The sequence below is a fragment of the Antennarius striatus genome, chromosome 13 (genome assembly GCF_040054535.1).
Source record: "Antennarius striatus isolate MH-2024 chromosome 13, ASM4005453v1, whole genome shotgun sequence".
NCBI lineage: Eukaryota > Metazoa > Chordata > Actinopteri > Lophiiformes > Antennariidae > Antennarius > Antennarius striatus.
The window spans coordinates 1,216,801-1,244,597 of NC_090788.1; the positions used below are offsets into that span (position 1 = coordinate 1,216,801).

At 47.5% G+C, this 27,797-nt stretch overlaps 2 protein-coding genes and 1 long non-coding RNA gene across 8 annotated transcripts in view; 2 read left to right on the forward strand and 1 right to left on the reverse strand.

Annotated features, from left to right (window-relative positions):
• Positions 1–9,627, forward strand: part of LOC137606197 (uncharacterized) — a 29,392-nt gene extending 19,765 nt beyond the window's left edge. For all 3 annotated transcript variants that reach the window (XR_011037835.1, XR_011037837.1, XR_011037836.1), the window contains exon 6: positions 8,744–9,627. This is a non-coding gene — a long non-coding RNA (uncharacterized lncRNA). The remainder of the gene's footprint in view (positions 1–8,743) is intronic.
• Positions 9,628–15,705: 6,078 nt separating this feature from the next.
• LOC137605840 (ribosomal protein S6 kinase beta-1-like) lies at positions 15,706–22,930 on the forward strand. Of its 4 annotated transcripts, XM_068330685.1 has the most exons (15): positions 16,056–16,314; positions 17,279–17,322; positions 17,970–18,090; positions 19,218–19,286; positions 19,423–19,570; positions 19,643–19,700; positions 19,782–19,882; positions 19,970–20,060; positions 20,131–20,221; positions 20,304–20,411; positions 20,490–20,552; positions 20,629–20,706; positions 20,780–20,887; positions 21,317–21,429; positions 21,569–22,930. In XM_068330685.1, exons 1-15 carry the CDS (start codon positions 16,246–16,248, stop codon positions 21,837–21,839), a joined length of 1,533 nt encoding a protein of 510 aa, XP_068186786.1. In that variant the 5' UTR covers positions 16,056–16,245; the 3' UTR covers positions 21,840–22,930. The 4 variants fall into 4 exon arrangements, with proteins under 4 accessions (XP_068186787.1, XP_068186785.1, XP_068186788.1 ...); XM_068330684.1 differs by having other exon boundaries at positions 15,711–16,314; positions 19,782–20,060; XM_068330687.1 differs by lacking the exon at positions 20,780–20,887 and having other exon boundaries at positions 15,713–16,314.
• Positions 22,931–23,901: 971 nt separating this feature from the next.
• On the reverse strand, positions 23,902–26,584 carry rnft1 (ring finger protein, transmembrane 1). The gene is made up of 9 exons (XM_068330689.1): positions 26,439–26,584; positions 25,308–25,735; positions 25,154–25,230; positions 24,970–25,070; positions 24,736–24,889; positions 24,512–24,670; positions 24,370–24,435; positions 24,183–24,284; positions 23,902–24,106 (listed from the first exon to the last, which is right to left on the reverse strand). The coding sequence occupies exons 1-9, from the start codon at positions 26,462–26,464 to the stop codon at positions 23,972–23,974; spliced, it is 1,248 nt and encodes a 415-aa protein (XP_068186790.1). The 5' UTR covers positions 26,465–26,584; the 3' UTR covers positions 23,902–23,971.
• Positions 26,585–27,797: the final 1,213 nt, after the last annotated feature.

Below are 27,797 nucleotides of genomic sequence, written 5' to 3' on the forward strand. Positions count from 1 at the left end.
AAGAGGAGGTTTATGGATGTAGTGAAAGAGGACATGAAGGTAGTTGGTGTGAGAGAAGAGGATGCAGAAGACAGGGTTAGATGGAGGACACTGATTCGCTGTGGCGACCCCTGAAGGGAAAAGCCGAAAGGAAAACTTGTGGTGCAAGAGAGGACGACACCTGAAGAGGTTATCTGGTCCAAACCGGTGTGCCGGGGGGGTGGGGGAGCCCCCAAACGTCAATAGGAGACAAACACATTTCCATGAGAGTCTATCTTTAAGGTGGGAGTCCATTATCAGGACAAAGGGGCTGCAGATGGCCGATCCTTCCATGTAGGGATTCTCCATTAGACGATCACGGCAGGTGGTCTTGCTCGGTGGGGGGGCCAGGGAGAGTGGCAGGTCCGGGCAGCTGGGGAGAGGGGGGGGGGGTTGTAGAGCTGCTGAATCCGACTGGAAGTTGTCTGATTGCTATCAATGCGTTAAAGATCGACAGAGAACGAATCAGAAAACAACTTTCAAACAATGTGTGCAATCACCCTTTTCCCCTGCATTTCAATTTGTAGATTTTTAAGAGCGTTTCGTCAGAATTAGTTTCAAATGAACTTTAAATGCCGAGCCCTGAAGTCACCCCCGGCCCCTGCCGTTAACCCGTTTACTCTAAATGGATTAATAGTGTGTGTGTCACATGTCCACATTGAACTAAATTCAACACTTCACTTCCTTGGGGAACCAAAAAGTCACATGGTGAGTTTGAAGTGGATTAGATAAATGGCCCTTGAGCTAGGTGAACGACGTTAGCTTAGCAAATAGACTTTTTCAATTTTAAATGATGTTGCTGTACAGAATAATCTAAATAATGTATGTAGAGTCTTATTTGGTATTAACGTTGGTATTTTGAGTCATAAATACTCAGCTGATCCACAGTAGACTTGTAAAACATCCAAGGTGATGGTGTACTATTAGCCGTCGTCACCTCCGTTGCATCACCGATGCCCTTTGACCCATGTGGCAAAGTTTTCCTGTCAACCCAACCTACTAAATTTCGATACCGTCAATCGGCGGGCGCTTCGGTCACCTGAGACGCTCCCTGGCAACGCTGGCGATAGGTCGGTCCTTCCTCCGCCCGCCTCGCTCGGGAAGACGGCGATCAGAGGCGGCGTGTCGAGGCCGACTCTTTTTATATGGTGTCATTAACTTTTAATGCCCGCCTCAATGGGGGGTCCATCCCCCCCTGATTACTTTGGCCCACAACCTCCAACAGGCGTTGACTCGGAGCCAGACGGTCGTTTCTGATAGTCTTCGTCTTGCTGTAGGTCTGTCTCTACGGGTAATAACGCACCAAATGTAATCGTAGCTCTGATGAGTAAGTGTGTGTGTGTGTGTGTGTGTGTGTGTGTGACACACACACACACACACACACAAAGGCAGGGAGAGGTCAGCTGTGTGTTCCGGGTCCGGTGTCATATTCTTTGTCCCACGGCTTCCAGCTTTGTTCAGCCTTGATTCACGCGTTTGGGTCCGGATCTCACGCTCCTGGTCGCTCCTACCCTTGGTTGAGGCAATCACCCACATATTTACCCCCTGGGATGGCAACCGTTGGTTGTGTGTGTGTTGTTTTAGAAAACAGAACGCCCTTTGATTCTTTTTTCGGGGTGGCTCATTCGTCAGGGGAGGGGGGCAACGCCATCGCAACGCTCAGCGTCGACCTCTGGAGTGTATTGTCTCGCAAATGCCGCCAACATCATAATCACTCCTGTCAGGAGTGTGTGTGTGTGTGTGTGTGTGTGTGTGTGTGTGTCTTTGTTCTGCATGACGAGTCATCCCAGACGGACCCTGACTCAGACTGGACCCCGACTCGCCCCCCGCCCTGCCTCCACCACACCTCAGTCAAAACAAACGCGCCTCATCATCAGGTCATTTCTGCTCTTTTCCTTCCATTGATTCGCTCGCCATCGTCCGTTTGTGGACATAAATAAAGCTTTATTTCGAGGAGGCTGCGCTGTATTTGTTTCATCCCAGACACATGAATCATCTGCGTATCATTTTTATTTTGGCAGACCTTAAAGATTCACCTCTGGGATCGTAACTCTCCGCTTTGTATATCCTGGATCTGGACTCGTCTGCGATCCTAAATCACATCGACACGACCAAACCGTGTTATTGGGCGAGTTTGGTTTGTTTTGTTTTTTCGTCTCCGTGTTGTTTCAGCTCACGAAAAACGTGCTTCAGCAGACTTTCGGGTAACTTTCGCTTGTCTTCACTCTAAACCACAACCGCCGCCGCTGCGCGTCAACTCGCTTCTTATTCGTACATCCGATCTGATCGCTTAAGGTGACTTTTACGTTCGACCTCGTCTTTGTGGCCAATCCGCGTTGGTTTGTTTTTTGTCCTGTGGTCTTTAACGGGTACACGGTCGCCCGGGCGTCTGCGCTCTTTCTCGTGGCGTTAGCTTAGCGACATACATCGACTTGGCTCTCATTTATTCCGCTTACCGTTAGTTTTCCAGGCTGACCTGGAGCGTTCCTGCCCTTTACGTTCTCTGACACGCTGTCACCGGTTCCTTTGGCCTTTTTCTGACTCGCTGTAAAGTTTCCCATTCAAGACTTAAAAAAAAGAAGCAAACCTTTGAGTAAAAGTGGGCGTGGCCACCGGATCCATGAGGCGTCAGTTTGAAAAGATGGACTTGAACTTCCCACATCGTGTACGGATGGAGAAGAGCAATCACTCTTCCTCTCCGCCACCTCCTCCTCCTCTTGGGTGGATTTACCCAGTTAGCCGCTGTGCTAACCTCCCTGTAAGGGGGGGGGGGGGCACGTCGACCTGAACCAAGGGGGGGTCAGGAGCGTTTCATGTGGTCGTCTGGGAAGTGAGAGGAATAATAGACTCGCTATAATTGGTGCCCCCTGATTTCCTGGCAGCGCCGCCGACTCCCAAGAGGATGGCATGTGTCCGGGTGTGTGTGTGTGTGTGTGTGTGTGTGTGTGTGTGTGTGTGTGTGTGTGTGTGTGTGTGTGTGTGCTGACTGACACATGGATGGCTGTGCAGCAGGGATGTGATAAACACACTGGGCAGGGGGATCTCCGTCCAGGAGTGGGCTCCATGCTTTAGTGATGAAGTCATTGGGAAAAAGCCCGCTTGAACTGGAGGAGGAACACACACACACACACACACACACACACACACACACACACACACACACACACACACACACACACACACGCTCAGATATTAACCTCCAACATTTGCATGTGAATTTGAATTTTTGCTCACTGTAATTTCACACACACTCCTCTCTGAGCTGATAAAAACGGTCAGTTTCAGTACCGCTGATGAGTGTGTGTGTGTGTGTGTGTGTGTGTGTGTGTGTGTGTGTGTGTGTGTGTGTGTGTGTGTGTGTGTGTGTGTGTGTCGGGCATGAACTGTGGCCCCCCAGGGAGCGTTGGGTAACGCTGGTCGTTGCTTAACCTAGTTGTTGGGTGGATGTTGTAACCAGTCGGACCCGGATGGTCGTCATGTGAGCCTTTGTTATCTGTGTGTGTGTGTGTGTGTGTGTGTGTGTGTGTGTGTGTGTGTGTGTGTGTGTGTGTGTGTGTGTGTGTGTGTGTGTGTGTGTGTGTGTGTGTGAGTGTGTGTGTTCTATTAAAGGTGGCAGCCTTCAGAAGGGGCAGGTCAAAGGTCACCTCTGACTCATGGCCTCTGGAATTTAGTTTTCAGAGAACGAATGAAGGACACACACACACACACACACACACACACACACACACACACACACACACACACACACACACACACACACACACACACACACACACATGCTGCGAACAGGAACAGGAAATGATGAAGCAGGTTCAAAAATGAGAGAATTAGTGAAGAATAAAAACCTCAGGTTGAACCAGGATGGAGGAAGTTCCACCAGTGGGGGGGTTTTCCCGCCTCGTCGTCTTCATTCTTCACCCCCCCCCCCCTCCTTCCTTTGATGAACGTCGACACGATAATCTGTCATCTGATCTGGATTATTCAACCGTCGCCCGAGCTCATGTGCGTCTTTTAAAGAGTATTTTAGAATCTCACAGTCCAATCAGAACGCCTCTTGCTGATGAATCAGGAACCAACTCCACTTCCTGTCCCGCTTCAGAACAGGAAGTGAAGGAATGTTCTTCTTGTTCACCTGAAGCGTGACGATGCGTTCAGGTGCTGTAGGTGATCTCTACGGCGGAGGAAAAGAGAAATCCTCTTTATTTATTCATCAGTTTATCCTCAGAATTTAAATTATTTTCAAGGTGTGTGTGTGTGTGTGTGTGTGTATGTGTGTGTGTGTGTGTGTGTGTGTGTGTGTGTGTGTGTGTGTGTGTGTGTGTACGTGTTTACTCTAAGCACACAAATAGAAATTGTTGTAACACATGACGGACTCCATAATGAAAGAAAAATAATCAGTTCTGTTTTTTCGAAATAAAAATATTGATGTTAAAAGATGATTAGATATCACACACACACACACACACACACACACACACACACACACACACACACACACACACACACACACACACACACACACACACACACACACACACACACACACACATAGCATGCAGGAAGTTGAATGAACAGAAGACATCATGTTTGAACTTCAGTTGCTTTATTTAAAATGTTCACTCATCCAAACAGTTTTTTGTCTTTATAAATAAAGTTTCATTTTGAATTCTTTATTCCTTTAAATATTTTTTTTACACGCTGCGTTTCTCGTTGCGTTAATTAAATTCAGAAATAGACACAGCCTCACTCGATCCAACAAATCTTTTTCAATCATGATTTTACTTAATTTCATTTATTTTTATATTTTTATTTTTAGAATTAATTCACTGATGCATTGATAACTAAACAGAAATCAGCTCATTGATCTTTTTCATCCTGAAGTCTGAATTGAAATTATTTCATGATTATCATGTGATCAATTGTCACACAGTTCTCATGTTTACTTCATGCATGTAAAGCTGGTGATGAAGTTAATAAAAATGTTTTTATGATGATTATTTCATTAACTTCTGGAAGTAATTCCAGCATTAATTCAGTTTGGTTTAATTCACACATGCAGGCAGTTAAACCAGTTTATATTATAAGAATTGTGATCATTATCCTGCTCGTGTTTCATCAGCCTCCAGATGCAGTTTATTTAAAACTGGACATGACCCCCCCAACCCCCTGTAAAAGGTTACAAATAACAGAAATAAATACAGATTAATTTATAATCTTAGATTATTTACAGAATTCATGTGTGTGAAAATACACATTCAGCTTCTACAAAAAAAACCAACACATTAGATGAATTTTACAGAATTCATGTTCCACCTCATTAAATATAATTACAGACGTGATCGTGTGAGTTTTATTTTCACTATAAGTTGTTCTTCATTTACATTTAATTAAGGATAAAATTATAAATGTAAACATGTGTGTCCCATTAAAGGGCTGCTGTGGGTTTTTTTATTCTTTTTTACCAAATCCTATTTGCTCTAAATCCGGGCGTGATCGCTTCTCCTGAAAGATTAGTTTATTCTAAATATTTCAAAAGCTAAACTTTACTTTAAAACAACTTTGTAACATGAAATACAGTCAATTACGAGCTGAATTTTCCCAATTTTCTCAAGGTCAAAGTGTTTCAGGTACATGAGGCGTTTTCTTTCATTTAAGGCGCATGATTGTAATAAAATAGTTGTTACAGTTTGTTCAGCAGCAACTGTGTAAATACTGCTGGTTTCATATTTACCAAGTTCCGTCTTATGATTGTTATAAATTTAACTTTCCATCTTTTAAATCGTCTCAACTCAAAAATACTTCCACTTTCCAAGAAAGACATCAAAGCCGATCTTAACATTTACTCTTATTTCCTTAAAGAGACGCTTTAAATTTCAGATTTCATTACACTTCAAACACACACAGGTACTCACAGTGAAATCACGCACACACCGGAGAAATTCATAAAAATCCACAAAAAGTGAAAATAAATCCCGCGGGGTAAAAAAAAACAAAACCTAAAATCTTCATCTTTTTTGTTTTACTGGTGAGACGAGGAGCCGGCGGTGTGTGTGTGTGTGTGTGTGAGCATTAAAGTGTGTTTTAGACGGTTGGTTTGGACCATTTTGTCCGGGGCTCATGACTCAGTGTTGCTCATCGTGTGTAGGAGATGATTCGCCCGCCATTTCTCAAACGCGGCTTTTTCTTTTGTTTGTCGCCTCTCAAACGGCTTTGATGTCGTCTCCATCCTCAGCAAACACATTTGACAAGTTTTTAAATAAGTCGGGGTTTTTTGGTATGTTTGTAGAAGTCAGGGATTTATTCTGATGTGTGTGTGTTGGTGGTGGTGGTGGGGGGAGGGGATTTTTCCCTCCAAAAAAAAAAAAAAAAGTCTTGATTTTTGATACCGAGGGGCTTTTGTGTGGATCCATCTGCTCCACTTCCTGTCTGCGTTTACGCCAGGATATCCATTACCTGGAATAAAGTTCATCACTGAAAGAAAAGCTTCCTCGTCGTAAACTCATTCAGAACACAACCTGTTTTCATTCTCACCGTGACATAGGTGTGTGTGTGTGTGTGTGTGTGTGTGTGTGTGTGTGTGTGTGTGTGTGTGTGTGTGTGTGTGTGTGTGTGTGTGTGTGTGTGGCGGAAACGACTTGAGAGAAAGTTATCAGCTATAAAAATCAAGCGAACGCGACGCAACAAAAACGATTTATGAGTGGAATGCTTTCACACAATAGGTGTGTGTGTGTGTGTGTGTGTGTGTGTGTGTGTGTGTGTGTGTGTGTGTGTGTGTGTGGTTGAGGAGACAGCACACACAACAGGAGAAGGTCTTTATCAGGTATTTGTTTAGTGATTAATCACTAACTCCAACAGGGATGGGCCCCTGATTCACCGTCGTTCTTCTGTGTGTGTGTGTGTGTGTGTGTGTGTGTGTGTGTGTGTGTGCGCGCGTGTACCACACACGCTTGTAAAAGGGTTTTCCTAATATGGGCCGTCTTACAGCAGCGCCCGCCCCCCGTGGCCCCGCCCCCGCCGCCCCAGCCAATGGGGACGCAGCTCGGGTCCGACTCACTTCCTCATTAATTGGCTGAAACCAGTTCTTACAGGAACCGCCTGTGATAAATGTGAGAGTTCTGAGAAGTCATTCATTTGTGCGCCGCGGCGGCGGAGGAGGCACTGCGGGGGGAGGTGAACGGGTTCACCGGGGAGTGTGTGTGTGTGTGTGTGTGTGTGTGTGTGTGTGTGTGTGTGTGTGTGTGTGTGTGTGTGTGTGTGTTGGGGGAGGAAAAGCAGGACGGAACCAACTTTTATTCCTCCGGTTCTTTTTTGATTTTTTTCCCCAGCGGCTCTATTTTCTGCCGTGGCGCAGTTTTCTAGTGTGTGTGTGTGTGTGTGTGTGTGTGTGTGTGTGTGTGTGTGTGTGTGTGTGTGTGTGTGTGTGTGTGTGTGTGTGTGTGTGTGTGTGTGTGTGTGTGTGTGTGTGTGTGTGTGTGTGTGTGGATGAGCAGTGGAGGGGTTGCACTCGTTGCTCTCTCTCCGTCGTCTTCCTCTCTCCGTCGGGACGGGACGGGGGGGGGACACTGTCCGGGACAGCGTGTCTGCCTTTGTTGGGCTGCTGGTGAGTAACAATGATGTGACGTGATTTACCCCCCTCCCTCACTCACTCCTCTTCCTCCCCCCTTCCTCTCTCTCTCTCGTTCCCTCCGGTTCTCTCTATCAATCTGGGGGGGGGGGATCGTCCGCCGTTGGGCGCGGCACTGCAGGCGTGACGCTGGTGTGTGTGTGTGTGTTTGATGGGGGGGGTCCCAACTGTAAGTAGAGGGGCCTCAACCCCCCCCCCTCACAGCCCCTATTCATTCATGTGTGCGTGTCGAGTGAAGAATGCCCCCCCCCTCCCTCCACTTCTTCTTTCTTCTCTTTATCCGCGTTTCTTTTCACACTTCTGACCCCCCCCCAGTCTGATCTGTTTACCTGTCCCATCTGGTTTCCACCCCCCCCCCCTCTCTTTTTTTGTGTGTTTTTGAACGTAAAACGGGACTAGAACCCTCAACCTGTTGTGATCCGTTCCATTCCTGGGGGGGGGGGGTGGCGTGGGGGGGTTGTTTCGGGCCAGAATGACAGAGTGGGTTCACACTTGACTGGGCGGGCTGGTGGGGGGGGCTGTACTACTGTAGGGGCGTGCTGACTCACGCTCCGGCGTACCAATCCGGAGTGTGTGCTTGCACTCGGTGCCCCGCCTGAACCCGGCGTTGACTGTAGACCAGGGCGGGGGCCTCCTCTCTACGCCCCCCCACCTCCGCCAGTGACAATCCATCAAAACCCCCCCAGTCCAGAACAAAAAGCCAGTCGTAGCCGTCGCTGAGCCGTTGGTGCTCCTCGCTCGGAGAGATTCATTCAAAACCCGTTTCTGTCTTTATGAGCTGACTGGGAAAGGAGCGGGTGTGGGGGGGTTACGGGTGAGGGAGGGGGTGAGATTAAGGCATTTCCAGAACAATGTTCCTTTTCTCCCGTAACCGGAGCCGTCTGCAGCGACAGGAGGAGAAGCGGGGGGCGCTCGGACGTCACGGACGCAGCGCCACACCGGCAGGGGTCAGCGGGGGCGTTAGGAGGGGAGGACGCGTGTTTTATTACCCCCCCACCACCCCCCGATCTTTATCTGTCCTGCACATGGAGCTGGATCCCTAACTGGTGGGGGGGTGGGGGGGTTATCGGACCTTCAGCTGACGGATTTCTTCGCTTTCAGGAGGAGAAGCGGTGGCGGAGGTGCGCTCCTTTTGTCTGCCCCCGGAGCTCCGGCGGGAGGAGCGATGAGGAACGGAGGACCCCCCCCCCCCTCACCCATCCCGTACCCCCCCCCCCCCCTTTTCCCCGGCGGATGTGTCTCCATTATCAACACCTGGTTTCTCTGATCCGGCTGGAGCGACGGCGTTCTCCTCGACTTCCTTCCACCGCTTCAGGGGGGGCGTTTGTTGTGTGTGTGTGTGTGTGTGTGTGTGTGTGTGCGTGTGTGTATGTGTGTGTGTGTGTGTGTGTGTGTTATTGGTTCCCGGTGGTGAGGTAGGTGCTCGTGGGGGTGAGACGGGTTCACGCCGTCGTTCCCCTGGAGGAGGAGCTTCCTGTGTCCCTTCGTTCACGCCAGACGCAACAGGAAGACGTCCAACGTTTACAGACGACAACTTCTTTTATTTCTGGGGGGGGGTTTGAGTCCCCTGATCGCTCCCCCCCCCCCCAGATCACTCCTCCTGAATGGATGAGGAATCCGCTCGTCTTTGTTCCGCTTCCAGGAAGAGGAGCCGGAGCGACGTAGACGTGGATTCGGTCAGATCCTCCAGTGTGTGTGTGTGTGTGTGTGTGTGTGTGTGTGTGTGTGTGTGTGTGTGTGTGTGTGTGTGTGTGTGTGTGTGTGTGTGTGTGACACACACTGATAATAGGTTGCCACATTTGCTGCTCTCCCCCTTTCCTGCTTCATCTCTCGTGGACGGATCGCAGCTCCTTTTCCCTCCTTCTCCTTCTTTCCACTCTATTTTATCCTCCTCTCCGCGCCGCCGTCGCTACGCCGGACTGATCACAGCGGGTGAGAGAGAGAGAGGGGGGGGGGAGGAAAAAAAGAAAAGAAGGAAAGAAAAACCCCGAAGCGCCGCCCCCCCCCCTCGCCTCTCCTCGTGAACAGAGTGTGCGCCGTTACCTCGGCTGAACTCACCAATGAACTCGTTGCACCGCCGCCGCCGCCGCGCCGGCGCAGCACAATCCGAACAGAGGGGCACTGTGGAGCAAGGCTGCACCCCGCGCTCGACGCCGAGTCGTGGTGAGTGTGTGCGTGTGTGTGTGTGTGTGTGTGTGTGCACATCCGTCCCTCACTCTCTCGGCTGTCACATAGCTTATCAGACTGGTGTTGGCTGTTAGATTGAAGGCGACAACAGTCTGTAGGCTGTCTGACATTACGGGCTCCTTCATCTGACCAGCGTCCTGTTTGTGTCCCTTTGTTGTCGTCATCGTCACACCCCGGCTTCAGTTCCCATTCGGAGGTGTGTGTGTGTGTGTGTGTGTGTGTGTGACACAGAGCCGGCGATGTCACTTCTCTTTATCCAGGACGATTGTGAAATGTCCAGAGAGGGGGAGCTGCTGTTTATTTCCTCCATGTGTGTGTGTGTGTGTGTGTTTGGGGTTGTTTTTTCCCATGTTTGAGAATGTAGATGGGATGTTAGGAGTGTGTGTGTGTGTGTGTGTGTGTGTGTGTGTGTGTGTGTGTGTCTGTTGGCTCTGTGTTCCTGTATTTCCAGTGAATCCAGCCTCACACACCTTATTGCAACACATCACATGATGACACGCAGCTGTAGGTATGGAACACACAGTGCTCTCCCCTTCCTTATTACACTTCCCTCTTCGCTGTTGCTTCACACACATACAAACACCTTTTTTTTTTGCATTTTTTATTTTATATATATATATATATGTATAAAAATTTTTATTTATATACAAAATAGATTTTAAAAAAAGCTAGAAATCGTTGCGTGACCAGGGATGACTTTCACCACAAAAACTTTAACATTTTTAATTTATTTATTTTTATTTAATTTTTATTTTTTTTTATTTTTTGAGTGAAACACTTTTCTGGTCATAAAAGTAAAAAAACAAAACTGTTTGGATAACAGCGGAATGGTTGGCTGGCTCTCAGGCTGTTTTTCTTGGCAGTTTCAGGATGTCCTGTTCCATTAGGGAGCCCCCTTTTGGCATGGTTGAGTGTGTGTGTGTGTGTGTGTGTGTGTGTGTGTGTGTGTGTGTGTGTGTGTGTGTGTGTGTGTGTGTGTTCCTTTAGAAGGTATTTTTGTGTGTACGCTCTTGTATTCCGACAGATTTCTGTAACCCGGTTGTTTTACATGTTTGTTGTCTCTGCTTTTGCTATAAATAAAGTTGTTTGATTCAAACAAAACAAAAATTGATTTCATTGATTTATTCGTGCGACACGTCTTGACCTCCAGCTCCGGTGTTGACCTTCGGATCTCCAGAGGATCTCGGGTGTCGTCCGTGAAAGCGGAACGAGGAGGAGAGCGAGTTCATCACGTCTCACGTTTCCCACGGAAACGGCGATCGCGTTACGAATAAGCTCCTCCCACGATGACATCATGGCATTTCAACCGTCCTGATGTAAGACATGGAAGAATATTGACCACGTGAAAACTTTATCCGTACTTAAATCAGGGTCGTTCTCCTTCAGGGGTCAAACGAGGTCATTTGCGGGCGTTTGATTGGTCGACGTGTGGATTTAAACGACTTTCAATCAGATCAGATCGTTATTAACTCTTTCCAGAGGTTCAGGTGTGGGGCCCCCGTCCTGGAGCAGCCACGCCCACCAACACCCCTCCTTCCATCCAATCCGGCCCGCCCCCGCCCGGGGGCTCCGTCTAAAAACAGCAAACACACAAACCCTACCTGTTAAAACAGGGTGGAGGCTAAAGTTAGCAGACAACGCCGCCCTCGTCATCCGTCCCATGATCCTACATAACTGGATTGCCCCCCCCCCACCCCCACCTCCAGGAGGGATGCTGAAATATCACTGACCTCACGACTACCCACAATCCCACTCTGCACCCGGTGATGCACTTGGACCTGTTCACACTGTATGGCGTTAAATCCGGTTCATCATGTGGAGTTTGTTTCTGGCTATTTTAAACATTTAAAGTCACATTAGATGCTGGTTGTTGTTTTTTTTAAATCTTGCAATCAGGATGGGGGGGGGGTGGATCAGGACCAGCTTTAGAAACAGGATCCGATCTGGTTTGGTTTAGAATTAAAATAAAACTGCATGAAAACAATCAACGATCCACGTTTGGTGCTGATCATTTGATTCCATTCAGATTATTTTCATCAAACGGAGCTTCATTCCGCGCCACACGCACGAGGTCCCACCATCCCGGAACAACGCATCTCTTTGACATGCGATGACGTCACTGAGGCGGCGCGCGGAACGCCTGACATCCGGCAGGATGGCCTCTGACCTCTTTGGTCCCACGGGCTGTGAACGTGTCTTAACATGCTAATGAGGGTTTGTGTGTCACGCGCTCCGCCGGTGTTGTCACGGAAACAACCCCGCAGGAATGTCGCGCGCGGCCGTCACAGCGTTCCGGTGATGGACACGTGTCGCGTGTCATCAACAGATCAAACACCGGAACAGGCGCGGACTTCCGCCAGCGGACAGGAAGTCCCATGGTGCACCGGGAGGGGGCGTGGAAACGTCAAAAAACGCGCGTGTCGCCCACTACCGCGTGACGTCAGTACTAATTACTGGCCACACCACGTCTCCAGAGTTTTTCACCCGACTTGAAACGACGCGTAACTGACGCCTAAATGACGTCATCAGATGACTGATCAACGGATGTCGCGGCCGAAGCTCGCGCTGGGGGTTGTTGGGTGAAGGTGGGGCAGCTGAGGGCTAATTGCGCTCCGCTGACGCGTGACGCGCTTCTGTGATTGGTCGTTGTGTGAACTGCATTTGTGTCACGTGGGTTTCAAACCGCCCTGCAGGTGGAACGTTTGTGTTACGTCATCTCTTTATGGCTGACTGGACTCAGGTGGGTCAATGTGGGCGTGGAAACTCCAGACAGGTGAGTCCGCTGAGGGAAACAATTATGGGATGCACACCTGTGAGACCCGAACAAACAGTTCCGTCCTGGGTATTTTTTGTTTTTTTATGTTAGCTTTTATTAACTCACATTACAATTACGGTTTGTATTGTAATGTGTCTTAAATTTTGTCGTAAATGTAACAAAAAAATGATAATAAAAAATAACTAAATTATAATAAATATAACTAAATTATATAATTATAACTAACTATATTATAACTAAATTATGATACTTGCTGATTTTTTTAAATTGAAAATTTGCGTAGAACGATTCAGATGAACGACTCTGAGTTTATAGCACAATTATTTAATTTACTCTTATTTCTTATAATTAGCCACACAACTTCAACAGCAAACATCTCGACCTGACAAATACACATCAGGCAATACAAATTGTTTTATAAAAAATAAATTTATAAAATGCATTATAAATATAATGCAAGTAAATAAATCCAGATACTAAATATAGACATTAGTTTAATACCATGAATGATATTTTTGATGAAAATATATCTTTTTTTATTGGTTCTACTAAGTTTTACTCGCATTGTGTACTTTGCTTTTGTTTATTTGTTTGTTGCTTTTCATGATCAATACCGATGAGCTAACTGATGACTTCACATTTTAGAAGATAAAGTATGTTTTAAATTTCAAGCTGCTGCACATCTAAAGGATAAAACTTTATTTAAAAACATCCTGAAGTCAGATAAGATCCTGATCTGACGTTCCTGACTAAGTGTTCCTGTGAAATAATTCACGCTATGATGTAACGTCCCACAAGTCCTCGTCCCGCTGTAAACACCTCGCGTATCCATGACGACCAACCAGAAATCCGAGCGAGACGCTGACAGCTTTTAGACGCACACCATTGGTGATCGTGATTTGATTTGAACTCGTGTCATCGCGATGACCCACAACAGAGCGCCGCCGCTAGCTAGCAGCGCCGTTTGTTTATTTGTCAACATAAACAAAGATAAACAACAGCGAGGAAACAAACAGAGGAGAGATTCGGTTTCGGGACGCAGCTGGATGCGATCAATGGGCGATCTATCGGCTGGAGGCGAGGCGCAGACCCCTGGTGGTCCTCAGGGCTCCGTCACCAGCCCACTGCAGTTTGACGACGGCCCCCTCCAGCCCTGACCCCACGACCCCCCAGACCAGGGATACAGACGTACTCAAGTTCAGACACTTAATCTGTGATCACTTTTATTAACGGCAGTGGAAACCCCCCCATCTTTGAGGGGAAATACTCGCTTCTGTCGGGGCGCCCTGCCGACTTTCCCCCCCCAGCTGCGCCAAAGACAGCAGCGGGAAGAGGCTGTTAAAGCCCACATTTATGGACTTCCTACAGGCTTTTCCTGTTGACGCCATCACTGCCATGAAAATCACTAATGAAACAGTTAGAGGACAAACAGCATCGGCTGTAAATCATCACCCAAACAGTGTCTTAGTGTTCTACCATCGTCTGGAGGGCTTTTTTTACTATGTTATTAAAACATTTTTATTTTAACAGACAATTCAAGATGTTTCCTGTCTTAGAATTTAAATAGGATTCACCCGGAAGTTTTTTATATAAAACGGATTTAAAGGCGTCTCCAAAAGTATTTTTATCAGCATGGCTTGTACTCAATAAAATTATACCGTATATATTTTTAAAAATTTCTAAAAGTGTGAACTGGGCTTGTCCAGTTCTTATTTATTTTTATTGCACTTTTTTGATTTTTTTGATTTTAATTTAAATTCAAATGTGGATGTCGGGTGAGTCCGTTTTCTCTTATAAATGGGTGTTAAATTAGCATCAGATTATTTGACACCTGAAACATCAGGAAATGTAACGGTTGTGTGGAACTGTTTTATCTGTTAGCTGTTTTAAACTGACGTCAGATCAGACAAGAACAAACGACGGGAACGTAAAAAGGGGAAATTATTGCTTCCACACGACTCTTTAGATCTTTTTTTTGCCGCCGTCAGCGTTTTCACCGCAAATGTGTGAACAGAATCTGATCAGAAAGCGTCTCCGGGTCTGTAAATGTCAGCTTCCTCTAAAGAAATATTTCTAAAAAGTTTTATCGAGAACTAAAACAAAACCATATGATACCCTGACAGTGTTACGGTTGGTGTTCTTCTCTAATGAGACACTAAGTTTGGCCAAAATTGTGTTTTCAATTTAAGTTCTATTACGAAACGGTCATTTAATAATATTAGTTTTTGTTTTCTTGCCCTTGTTCTGAAAAGAACAAATGCAAAGTAAACTCAGGTCACAGAGAAAAACTTTAACATGTGGAAAGACTCTGGAAAGATGATGAGGAGGTCTCCACCTTCATCTCCCTGCAGGGACCGCAAACACTAAGTATGTCGATATTTAATGTCCCGTATTATTACTGCCAGGGATAAAACATGGATCTGGTTGACAGTGTAAAGCATAAAGGGTGACTTTCTACAGTAAAATGCATTCAGATTTGAGGCAGAAGACAGGATGAATGAAGGTGTCCCTCAGGATTCCTTTTTCCTTGCTGCCACCTACTGGTGGAGAAAGGGAACTTCAGGAGGAGGCTGGAGGGAATTACAGGAGCAGAGAAGTTTTAATTGTGAGTGGGGGGAACCCACGACACGACCTGTCAAAGGAAAATATGTACTAAAAATATGAACTATTTTATATTCAAAGGGCCTAATAACTCATCAATGAGCCGCCATTCTTGCATAATGTCTTTAGACATGGGTTTTTCCTCACTGACCTCCTTGATGTGAAAGAAGCAGATTTTTACTCAACTGATGCTAATTTTACGGCTAATGATCTTGCAAAATATAAATAAATAATTAAACTGTCGGTAATTTTTTCAATTAGTTGTAAATTTTATATAAAACGTTACAAAACAATGAAGCTTGTTTTCAAATCCCAGTATGACATCTTTTGGGGCTAATCCAGAAGAAGACTTTTTGAAAATCTCTGTTTTGATTTCTGAGAATAGTTTCAAAATTCTGAGAGTAAATGTTTACAATTCTGGAACCCTAGAATTCTGACAGATTCTCAGAATTTCAATTCCTAAATCACAATTCTAAAAAATAAATAAATCCTGCAGTCTTCATTCTCTTCCAAAATAACTGACTTCTTGAACAAGATCATGTCAAACTTTTATACTTTGAAGGTTTGACAATCATTTTGACATCGTACTCTTTCATTTTAGGGAAATATTTTTGATCAGATCAGTTTCAGTTTGAAACATAAACTTCCACTAGATTTATATCAAATGACTCAACATGATTTTAATCATTGAAAGAATGCATACTTCATGTTCTGGTAAGTTTCCAGCTCTTCGTCGTGGTGACTCCGAGCATATGTAGGTCCACTGCTGACCGCTGGAGGCGCTCCACCGGCCGGTCCGGGATGTGTAGTTCCCTTGTCCGCCGGTAGAGGCGCTCCGCTGGTCGTTCCGTACTACTGTATGTAGTTCTGCTGTCCACCGCTAGAGGCGCTCCACCGGCCGGTCCGTGTGTTGTTTTGGTTAGCCCGACATTATCGCATGCCGTCTGCTCTCGCCGGCGGTAGCAGAGATGGAGCTCCCTTAACGCGGGGGGAGCGGAGCTGTGTTGTCTAACCGGACACCGAGGGACGCGCCGCGGCCATGGCTGGAATTTTCGACATCGATTTGGATCAACCAGAGAATATCTCCGACGACGAGCTCGACGACGGGGTGAGTTTCCCCGTGTTGATGCTAGCCGGTGAGCGGGTAGCAGGCGGCGTCGAGGCCCGCCTGCTAGCATCTGTGAACGGACACCCATTATCGGACAATGCTTGACTCGCTGTTTCCCGCGTATTCTGTAAACAAGCACTAAAGCAGCCCTGAACGCGTTTCTGTTGAGTTTGATATGTTCAAACGTCTTAGTAAAGTACCTCTAGGTTCTATTGGTGATGCTGGGCTAGCTGTTTACTGTGTGAACAGTCGGTATTGATGGCGGTTCCACCGGATTAAATCAACCTGATCAATCTTCAACGCACACAGTGATACCTGTAACCTAACGGTTGATCAAATCACTAATCCCATCATGTCACCTGACTTTTCGGTTAACGCAATCAATCAATCATGTCAAGAATGGCGTAACGTAAGATACGTGTCCGATAATGGAATTGCAGTATTTTGTTTGTCGGGATTCGCCTCCAAAAACATTCATGCGGAAGATAAAGTGTTAAAATCACACGAATGTCGCATCATTTATCGTCTCATAAATGTTTTTGGGAATATTATTTCACGAAATAGGATCAAACTCCACGGTAAACCGACCGAGAGGAGCCCGAGATGCTAACGATGCTAACGGAACCGGCGCTAAGAGGACTACAATGTTAGCTTCCCCCACGTTCACTCTACGCTAGCAGTTAGCATCGTTAGCATCTGCGGGTTGATTGTTAGCTGTTAGCTTCAAACCAGTGTAATTAACCTTATTTTTAATCATATAAAGTGATTTTATGTCTAAACTAAATGTAATTACCGTAAATAAAGTATTTAATTCTTCTGCTTTTACAATAGTGTATCCAATATTTAAGATTAGGCTACATGTTTCTACTGGAAAATACAATTTAAAACAGCAAAAATCCGATGTTAAAACAGCTTTAATAATAAAATAAGTGTTTAAATAATTTTCTCTTGCTCTTATTTCCAGTCCCAGCTCGGTGAATACATGGACCAGTGCAGCGGCTTTGAATTGTGAGTAAAACTGACATTTAAATTTTATTTTAAACATCGACTGAGGAGGTTTGTGTGGGAATTAAAATAAAAATAATCTTTTAGAATCATTTTCCAACAAAAAGTAAATTTATAACCACAAGGAATTTGATTTGTGCATTTGTGGAAGTCGACTTACATGTAAGTGGGGGGTGGTGGGGTTTTCTCTGTGGGAGGGGTTAACTACAGTCGTTCCCGCCCACTTATCCCCAAGGTGATATCAGGTGACAGCCAATCATCTTCATGAGGATCACTTGATTAGGTTAATGATTACAAAGTAGATCTTTGATTTAATTAAAAGGTTTGAAATGTGTTTTAGTTTTTTATTTACTGGCTGTACAGAGTTTTAATAGTTTTGTGCTTTATTGCCCCTTCAGGTTTGTTTGTGTCACAAAATTTCTGTTGTCCACGCTATTATTCACGTGATCTTAATAGTCCATTAATAGTCCATTTAGGCATTAAAAATATTAAATATTTCTGTTCATTAATCTAAATGAATTAATCCTAATCTGTGTTAAGACCCAAACACCTGTAACTTTCAGCAATAAAGCTTGTGTGATTTGGAGGTAGTTGACACGATATCTTCAGGATTATTTGAGTGTAATCCGCTCGTTTCCCGTTTTTCGTAGTAACATGGACGGCTGTGAGAAGTTTGAGATCTCGGAGAACAGCGTGAACAAGGGAACGGAGCAGATCAGGCCGGAATGCTTCGAGCTGCTGAAGGTTTTGGGGAAAGGTGGCTACGGAAAGGTGAGCCCCAGACATTCTTGATTTAACCTCACTTTTCTTTTTCCTCTTTGTGAAAGAGGGGATTTAAAACGCTGGAATATTTTCATTCTTAGTCCAGGATGGAAACTTAAACAGCGAGTTAATGACAGCTAGCAGCTACGCCGCGCCGCGCCGTTGGGTGTTCTCACTGGATGTCGCCCTCTCGTGTTACACAGATCTTTGATGAAGCATTAATTCAAAAATATTATTCCTGGGCGTTAAGAATGTCCTGAAAATAGTGTTTTTAAGCGGTGGGAAATCCCACGTTGTCCTGCTGTTCGTCTGGAGGTTCCAGCGGCGGTGGAGTTTTCATACCAGGCTGCTGGAATTTGCTAGAAATCTAGATATTTTCCGTTGCTGTTAATCAGCAGCCGTTTCTATTTCATTGTTTGTTGTGAATCTAAAAAACAGAATCATCACTAGAAAACAACAATGCCTGAGTCCAATTATAATCCCATCTAAATACAGAAATCTGCCCTTTCTGAGGGTTTTATTTTCTGCACATTGTGTTATTCTGGTATGGCTAATCGGTCGAGGGCTGGAAAGTTTCTGGCGTTCCCGACAATCAAGTCGTTGTTTTGGAAAGGCTTTTTGCTGAGGCAGCACAACGTCTGACTAATTCCTTCTTGAAGTGGTTTTTCTGGACGATGATTAAATTCTCGTTTTCTTCAGTTTTGGGGAAAATCTAAGCACACAAAAGCCAGTGTCTGAAATGCATTGTCATCCTGTTTCCACACTCCCGTCTGGATTAGCAGATAAACGATCGATGGTCGGATTAATGGAGGAATGATTGTGAAAATCAGAGAATCAGATAAATAAAGGTCAGCTTTGTTTCCCCCTCAGCTCAATCAATCCTTTATCAAACTATTCAGTCCTTTTTAAAAACTGGCTCATCGTTTGTGTTCGCGTCACACGGATGCCGATGACGTCACCGGGCGTCCCCCCAGGGGAAAGAAAAAAAGATCCGATTGCAGGTCGAAAGTCACGGCTGAGTTCCCACCGGTACTTTCTTTGCTTTGGCTGACGTCAGATTCAGTCTGAGTCAATATTTAAGGAGCACAAAAAATGTGGCTGGTGGTGAAAGCTTGTGAAACTTCATATTTCTGCAGGTGTTCCAGGTCCGGAAGGTCTCTGGCGCCACCTGTGGGAAGATATTCGCCATGAAAGTTTTGAAGAAGGTGAGTGGATCTGCTTTCTGATCGTTTTCCTGTCGCGCTGCCCCCTGGTGGTCGAACATGGAGGTGCACCCGGTCCGAACCGGAGCGGCCCACCCGGAGTAACGCCCTCGCTTCTCTGTTTCTCACGAAACAAAAGGCGATGATCGTACGGAACGCGAAGGACACGGCGCACACCAAAGCGGAGAGGAACATCCTGGAGGAGGTGAAGCACCCGTTCATCGTGGATCTGATCTACGCCTTCCAGACGGGAGGGAAGCTCTACCTGATCCTGGAGTACCTGAGCGGTAAGGCGTGAAACGCGTCACACACACACACACGCTCTGAAGCCGTGTGACTGACCCGTGTGTCGACCGCAGGCGGGGAGCTGTTCATGCAGCTGGAGAGGGAGGGCATCTTCATGGAGGACACAGCATGGTGAGGCCGGACGATCAGGATCAAAACCCGTCTGTTCAGGGACGCTCAGCCCAACTGATTCTGTGCTTTTCTCGCCGGCAGCTTCTACCTGGCTGAGATCTCCATGGCGTTGGGCCACCTGCACCAGAAGGGCATCATCTACAGAGACCTGAAGCCGGAGAACATCATGCTGAACAACAACGGTAACGGGACAACCTGGAGCGTCTGCAGAGCCACGTCTGGAGGACAGGAAGTGGACCCACGTTTGTGCTTCCTTCTTTTTGTTCCAGGACACGTCAAACTGACCGACTTCGGTCTCTGCAAGGAGTCCATCCACGACGGGACGGTCACACACACCTTCTGTGGCACCATAGAGTACATGTAGGTATCACGGGGGGGTGTTTTTGATTCACTTAATTTGATGATAGCTCATCCTCTTCCTCTTCCTCAGGGCTCCAGAGATCCTGATGAGGAGCGGACACAACCGGGCGGTGGACTGGTGGAGTCTGGGGGCGCTCATGTACGACATGCTAACGGGAGCGGTGAGTGGCGTCGCTAAAGAACACAGCGTAGTTTAGCTCCATCAGCGCTTGTCTCTGACGTCCGTGACCCCCCCCCCCACAGCCCCCATTCACCGGAGAAAACCGGAAGAAGACCATCGATAAAATCCTGAAGTGCAAACTCAGCCTCCCCCCGTACCTCACGCAGGAAGCCAGGGACCTCCTGAAGAAGGTGAGCAGGAAGCACTTCCTGTTCCGTTTCCTCCCCGTCTGAAGCCGACAGGAAGCTAAAACAAACGTTTCCCCTCAGCTGCTGAAGAGGAACGCGTCGCTGCGCCTCGGAGCCGGACCGGGAGACGCCGCCGAGGTCCAGGTAAGGACGTCCAATCAGAATCCAGCTTCAGGCACAGGGGGGGAATCTAAAACCTGGTTTGTTGCCCCCCCCCCAGGCTCATCTGTTCTTCCGCCACACAAACTGGGACGACCTCCTCGCTCGTAAAGTGGAGCCTCCGTTCAAGCCGTTCCTGGTGAGTCCAAACACACAATATGACCTGTGATTGGCCGTTGCTAGGTAACCACCCGAACCCCGTCTGTCTGCAGCAATCGGCCGACGACGTCAGCCAGTTCGACTCCAAGTTCACCAGCCAGACGCCGGTGGACAGCCCCGACGACTCGGCGCTCAGCGAGAGCGCCAATCAGGTCTTCCTGGTGGGTTCTGGGTAAAAATAAAAAGCGTTAAGGAACACGCAACGAACACGCGACACACACGCAACGGACACGCAACCGCAGGAAGTGTGTGTTTACTAATGAGTGTTAATGAGATGTTAAAGCTTCTTTTTCTGCGGCGTCACGTAAACGAGCGGCGGACACGATGTTTTGATTTCCTTTGATCACACACTCACACACACACACACACAAACACACTCACACACACAAACACACACACACTCACACACACACACACACTCACACACACACACTCACACACACACGAGAACACGTTAACGTGTCCCATCTGTTTCGGTCTCGCCGCTGTTTTCCTGGAAGCTTCGCGCGGCGCTTCATTACTCACCAGGAGCCGCGGGTCGTTTTCAAGAAAGACGGACTGGGATCATGGTGTTCTGCCCCCCCCCTCAGGGCTTCACCTATGTGGCCCCCTCCGTGCTGGAAAATATCAAAGAGAAGTTCCCGTTGGAGCCGAAGGTCCGCTCGCCGCAGAAGTTCCCAGGCAGCCCGAGGACGCCTGTGAGGTGAGGGTCCCGAGGCGTTCAGGGTCTCCTCCCCGCGGTGGGATTTTCCAGCGTTGTGATTGAAACACATAAAACCCACCCGACTGAAAGGGATTTGAAACCGTTCCTCTGAACGCGGGTGTGCTTCTCTCTCCCGCAGCCCCGTGAAACTCGTCGGCGGCGACTGCTGGTCCCGGGGCCTCTCGCTGCCCACCTGCCCGTCCCTGGTGGCCCCCGGCGGCTCGCCGGATCCGCCCATGGAGGTGTCGACGGCGGAGCAGATGGACACGAGCGGCAGCGGCGGCTTCTCCTGCGAGGCGTCGGCGCCGCTCCCCATCAGGCGCCCCTCGGGTTTCAACGCGGGGTCCTTCAAGAAGCAGGCCTACCCCCTGAACGCCAAGCGGCCCCAGCACCTCCGGATGAACCTATGACCCTTGGACCCCTGCCCCCCCGCCCCTCAGGACTCTTTTTACTCCTCGTCCTCTTTCAGAAGAGACTCGTAGGTTTTTTTGGGATTTGACTCCTCCGGCGGCGCAGGACTCGTCCGGATGCTGATCAAGCGGTTTGAGCCGAGTCAGCGCCGGCCAACCGACCAATGGACGGACGGAGGCGGAGTCAGACTCAGCTGGCATTACTATGATTTCCTGGTGCTCTTTTACCCCCGGATGTGGAGAATGTTACTTCTAGTGTTTACCAGCTGCCTCAAACGCGGCGGGAGAATCGCCCGACCACGACCCCCACCATGAACTTTTTGTTTTGCTTTTTTTTGTGTGAAAATCAATCACATGACCTCTATCGGTGGGCGGAGCTTGACTTTTGGCGTTTGGGGAAAAGCAGCTTCAGAAGGTAGACGTGAAATCTCAGCTGGAAGCGTCGCTTCTTCGCCTCAATCGATACCAAATGCTGACTCTGCGTTACTCGTCCTGGAATGATTTCTGTTAAAGGGGGGGGGGGTCCAGACGCGTTACTGAAGTGTCTTTACGTTGAATGTAAAACCATGTGACTTCAGCCGGGGGTGTGTTCTCCTGCCCCTCGTTCCCACCCACCAAAAATTTTTGAGAGAGAAAAAAAGCGCTCGGAAAATCTCCGGATCCAAACCAACCGGAGCGACGTCTGATGTGAAGCTGCTACATGAGCCTCTGGAGTCAAGCCATTCCAAACACCCCCGCCCCACCCCCCCCTTTTACCCCTGAAACCGAACCCAGACTTCCACGACACTAACCGCTAACATGAACTCCAGTTTGCGCGTCACACTCCCACCAATCGACCAAAATCACTGTTTCATCCAATCAAACGGTTTCTAGCTCGACGCTAACGCCAGCTCGACGCTAACGCTAGCTCGACGCTATGGAGGATTCCTTTTCCATTCCGGTGTGAAAACCAGTCGCTCCACTGTTTACTCCAGTCTGTGTAGTTCTATTTATTTTATGTGCCATTTGTGTTTCCACTGCATTGTTCAACACTATGCAAACTATGTATTTATTATATAGTATTATTTTGAATAAAGCAGCAGAATGAGGTACAGTAGAGCTTTCTTGAGAAAATGTTGAAGCGTGGGGTTCACCCCTCTGCCGGCGCCATGCATTCGTCGGCAGGAAAACTTTTTTTTTTTTAACTTCCAAATCGCTGGGATTCTTTGACGACGTTCACTTCCTGTCTCGTTTGTCGGAGCCGAAGAACTGAAACGTTTGGCGTCGGCCGGTGCTGCTTCAGTTCCGACTCGTCTTTAAATGTGTGTGGTGTCGACGAATGAACGGTATTTAAGTTGCGTTTTTTTTTTTTTTTAAGTCGTAGATTGTGTGTGATGAAGTGACAATAAAGAGATGAGTCATGTGACGCGTCACAGGTGATCTTTGATTCTACGTTTAAATAAGTTTGTTAGGGAAAAAAAGTCTGAAACGTTCAAATATAGATCTTTATTCCGATCAGGATCTCAGGTGGTAAAAACAGTGAAATGATTCTTGATAATAAAATACATTTCTTGCAGTCTTTGGTTTATTACAAAGAAAACTCCGGCTGTCGTCTGCGTAGAAAAATACACTTTTTTTTTTAATTTTTAAATTTAGTTACATCTTCATCAGATGTGGAGGAAGAAAAAAAAAGTCGCCATGCAGCCAAAAACAAAATATCAGCTAATCCAGACTGATTGGCTTTGTTAGCTAACGGGCTAACCTGCTAAACCCCGCTAACATTCATTGGAATCCTTTCGAGCTGGGGGGGACGACGACCCGCTTCAGAGAACACTGGACACCAGTTTGACGCGTTTCATTTTCAAACGTGAGCGAAGAAAAATCTTTTTTAGGAAATACTGTTTTTTTAAAGGCGGTAACCATAGTAACGAGTAGAAGAAGCGGCTAACGCTCTACCTCGTAGCGTCGTGGGGGGAAGAGATGGATAAATCCAAACACAACAAGGGGGTGTGAAATCAACTGGTCTATTTTAACTCTTCAGTCTACTGGTGGTGCAGGTTGTGTGAATCAGTGTTTACATTATGGGGGGGGGGGGCTCAGAGACATGGAAGGAAAAAAAAATCACATTAAATACAAGCTAACGCGTCCCTCAGTCAATAGATCTGCAGGTGTGACGACGTGGCCCCGTCCCTCCACTTGTGGCTCTTCTCTGTGATCAGGGTGGGGCAGAGAGGGCAGCTCTTCTCCCGGTTGAACCACAGCGCCACACACTGGTCGCAGAAGACGTGCTGCGGCGGTTAAAGAAAAAACCAGCCCGTCAGGCGGCTAACGGCTAACCGCTAAAACGTGACGCTGCGTCCTCACCTGACAGATCAGCGCCCGCGGCTTCCGGTACTCCCCCTGACAGATGGGGCAGACGTCTCCGGCCTCGCTGCACTGCGTCCGGGTCGCCGCCGCGCCCGTGTGCTGGGGAGGAAGAGGAGGAGGATGAAGAGCGCGTCAACGCTGGATAGCAGGTGAGTGAAAGCGTTTGTCCTCCCCCAGCACTGACCTCGCCTTTCAGGAACATCCTGACGCTTTTCAGGAACGACGTCCACTGAGCGAACAAACCCAACAGCTGCACAGAGACCTTCGACTTAATCACAACAAAACTTCGATTCTGTCTCCTCATTGGCTGATTGGTTGGTGGGTACCTTTAGAATGAGGTAGAGCAGCGCCAGCAGCACCCCCAGCGTGAGTCCGGGGGTGCCGTCGGCCTCCTGGTAGGTCACCAGGTAGCGGAACCACAGGGAAACCGGCGCCAAGGCCTGGTGGAGCTGCCCCAGCTCCTCCGTCAGCATCAGCCCCCGCATCTGAAAGACCACACGTCAGGTGTCTATCGGAGGCGCGACTGAATGAGAGCCCCCCCCCCCCTCACCTGGGCGCGGTAGGTCACCAGCGACGCCGGCAGCAGCAGGATAAGGCACTTGACCCCCATGAAGAGGAACTTGATGATGAAGTTGGTGACGCCGACGGCCCACAGGACCTCCCAGAAGCCCAGCGGCTCGATGGTGGGGCTGAGGAAGACGAGGCTGGGGGAGAGGAAGGTGGGGGGGGGTGGAGGTTAGCGGTGGGTTTAGCTGTTAGCGGGGGCGAGTGACGGCGCTCTTACCAGCGGTAAAGTGTCTCAGTGAGGAAGGTGTAGTAGAGCAGGAGGGTGGAGGCCGTCAGGAAGAGCAGCAACCACAGACAGCGCAGCTTGGAGTGGCGATGCTGGGGGGGGGGGGGGGGCGACACACATCGGGAATCAAACCAGCAACCAGATCTCCCAGGAATCAACAGCGAAGGCGACTCACCTGCAGGAACACCTGCGTCTGGATGTTTTTATTCACGTACAGGAACGTCGTGAAGAGGCCGACGCCCACCGCCAAGCCTGAGAGGGAGGGGCAGAGGACTGACTCACGTTTGCGTTCGCGCGTTAACGGCGAGGTGGGCGTGTCTCCTACTCACCGAGGGCGTGTTGGCTGACCAGCTTCGCACACAGCACCACCAGGAAGGGAAGGCTCTTCTGGAGCCAGCGCAGCACGTAGCGCAGCTCCGACAGGGAGGTGCTGGGTTCGGAGTCCGCCTCGGGGGGGTCGTGATCCGGATCCGCCGGACGGGTGTGTCCGTGGGAGTGGGAGTGGGCGTGGGAACCGATCCTACATCTCCTGGATGAGGCGGTTCCGTTAGGCTCGCCGGTGCTCATGGGTATCCGCACCTCGCTGCCTGGGGGGCGGGTGGGGGCGGCGGCGGCGCCTGGAACCGGCGTCCGGGTGAGAAGCTCCGGTTGGAGATTCAGGGTTAAACCATTTCCTTCATGAACGTCCGGCTCAGTCGCATCAGGATGCATCACAGCAGGAAACTCCCCGGGCTTCAGTGTCCGTTTGGAAACACTCCTTCAAAATAAAAGACCGCATTGAGTAAATCAACCCCACATTACTTAAATTAATACTATAATACTATAATAAAATACAGATGTGTTTCTAGCACATCCTGCTTTTTAAAATATATTTTTATATATATTTTAACTATACACACATTCAAAATAAAAGACAGAATTGATTAAATCAACTTATATTAATTAAATTGAAATAGTACAGATGTGTTTCTAGCACATCCTGTGGTTTTAAAAAAATATTTTTAAAATATATTTTACATATATATTAACATATATTTATATATTTTAATTCTAATCATAACTGTGTTTTTTTTTATGTGCCGTTGTCACCTGTTAAAAAAAATCGATTAATCGATAAAAACCTGATTGTTTTAAATGATAAAAGCGCGTTCAGACTTTCTCGGCCTCCGTCATTAAATCCTGCTGCTGAACTGAGTTTAGTTCATCTTGAGCTGCTAATCAGCTGCTAACGGCTTTACGTAGGAACCCAGAACCGGAACTCACCTGAACGCCTCCGCCAGGTAAGATCGATACGTCTACGTCATCAGCTAATTAGTATAAATAGGCGTTTGTTGTTTCCACTCGACTCATTTTCGGTAAACAGACTCGTCTAGCTAGCGTTAGCATTAGCGGCTAACAGATGTTTCCCATTACGGAAGTAGACACCTTTAAACGCGCGTGAGTTCCGGCTCTGAGCTCACCTGTCATTCTGAGCGCGGAGTTTCATGTTCGGATCCCCATCGAGAAAAACCCTGAAGTCACCGAGAGGAGCGAAAGAAAAGAAAAAGCAAAATAAAACCAAGCCTCTAAGCAGCAGGCTAAGTCTCAGCTTCCGCCTTACGTCGACATTTTGACGTCATTTACGGCAAACGTCGCAAAGTTCTGCCGGAGCGTGAAGCCGTAAAAAGATGTAAAATGGCGTGATGTCGCCACCTGCTGGCCAAATCTGAGAAGACAGCCACATTTATTCAAAAAATAGGAAACCAACTGCCCTCAGTCAGATTATTAAATCAGATTTAGGAGTCGAAAAATTTGAAATAGTCTTTTGTGTATTTTTTTTGTTTTTTTAACCATATATTTATTTATTTTTAATGAAAAAAAAATGTCAGAAAAGTTAGATTAAATTACATTACATTACATTAGATATACTTTAATGATCCCAAACTGGGAAATTCACATGTAGCAGCATTCAGACGAACAAGAACAGGGAGAATATACCTTGAAAAAAATTAAGACGGAGTAATATTATTATTATTATCAACAATAATAATATTAATAATGATGATGTATTTGTTACGCTAGAGTCCAGCAGAACAAATATAAAGTTATTAATAAATGTAGAAATTGGGAAAATATGTGGAACTTGGAAGAGTTCATGTCGTCTTATTGTCGGCCTTGGCGCCGTGTCAGAGTGAACCCAGCTGTGGCGGTGGAAGCAGGTTCCTCCACGGCGGCGCTGAGAGCCTGTAATCCTATTATTGAACTACAGAACCGTCAGCAGAGTGTTTCTGCTCCAGTCAGGACATCACAGCCAAGTCTGCAGAGGGAGGTTAACTTGACTTATAAATTGCTGTCTGACAAGATGAATGGAGCTCAGTGGAGAGCAGATCAGGGGGGGGGGCGCGACCTGACAATCCTCTTGACACACTCGTCACATCCCCCCGTCGTCTCTTCGCCTTCCTGTTCTCTGTGCTCGGTGCCAGCTGCTGCTGTCTCTGATGTCTCACTGGAGCTGAGGTAGTGTGTTCCCTGGCGGTGGCGGCGGCCGATGGTGTGGCAAAAATGATCGATTTAGGAGTTTGCTGCTTCTGTGAATGTGAAACTAAATGTGTGACAACAGAGTTGGGTAGAGACGGAGTAAATCTGGTAGTTAGTGTTTAATCAACCTTTAAGTGAATATGTGAATATGTGATTTATAATCCACAATAATCCAGGACGACTGCAGACGTTAAGGTTTTATAGATCCAGGATTTTTCTAGCGGATCGAGCTTTAAGTTTTTTTATCTGCATCATAAAAACTCAACGGCTTCCACATCTCAGACGCTGAAGGCCAGAGTCTT

Excerpts from the sequence above, each read along its gene's own strand:
- LOC137605840 (XM_068330684.1), top strand. The coding sequence starts at position 16,246 with ATGGCTGGAATTTTCGACATCGATTTGGATCAACCAGAGAATATCTCC. Across the intron at positions 17,323-17,969 it reads CAGTGCAGCGGCTTTGAATT|TAACATGGACGGCTGTGAGA; the intron begins GTGAGTAAAACT and ends CGTTTTTCGTAG. Across the intron at positions 20,707-20,779 it reads CTCCGTTCAAGCCGTTCCTG|CAATCGGCCGACGACGTCAG; the intron begins GTGAGTCCAAAC and ends GTCTGTCTGCAG.
- rnft1 (XM_068330689.1), bottom strand. The coding sequence starts at position 26,464 with ATGAAACTCCGCGCTCAGAATGACAG. Across the intron at positions 24,671-24,735 it reads TGGTGACCTACCGCGCCCAG|ATGCGGGGGCTGATGCTGAC; the intron begins GTGAGGGGGGGG and ends GTGGTCTTTCAG. Across the intron at positions 24,285-24,369 it reads GGATGTTCCTGAAAGGCGAG|CACACGGGCGCGGCGGCGAC; the intron begins GTCAGTGCTGGG and ends CTTCCTCCCCAG.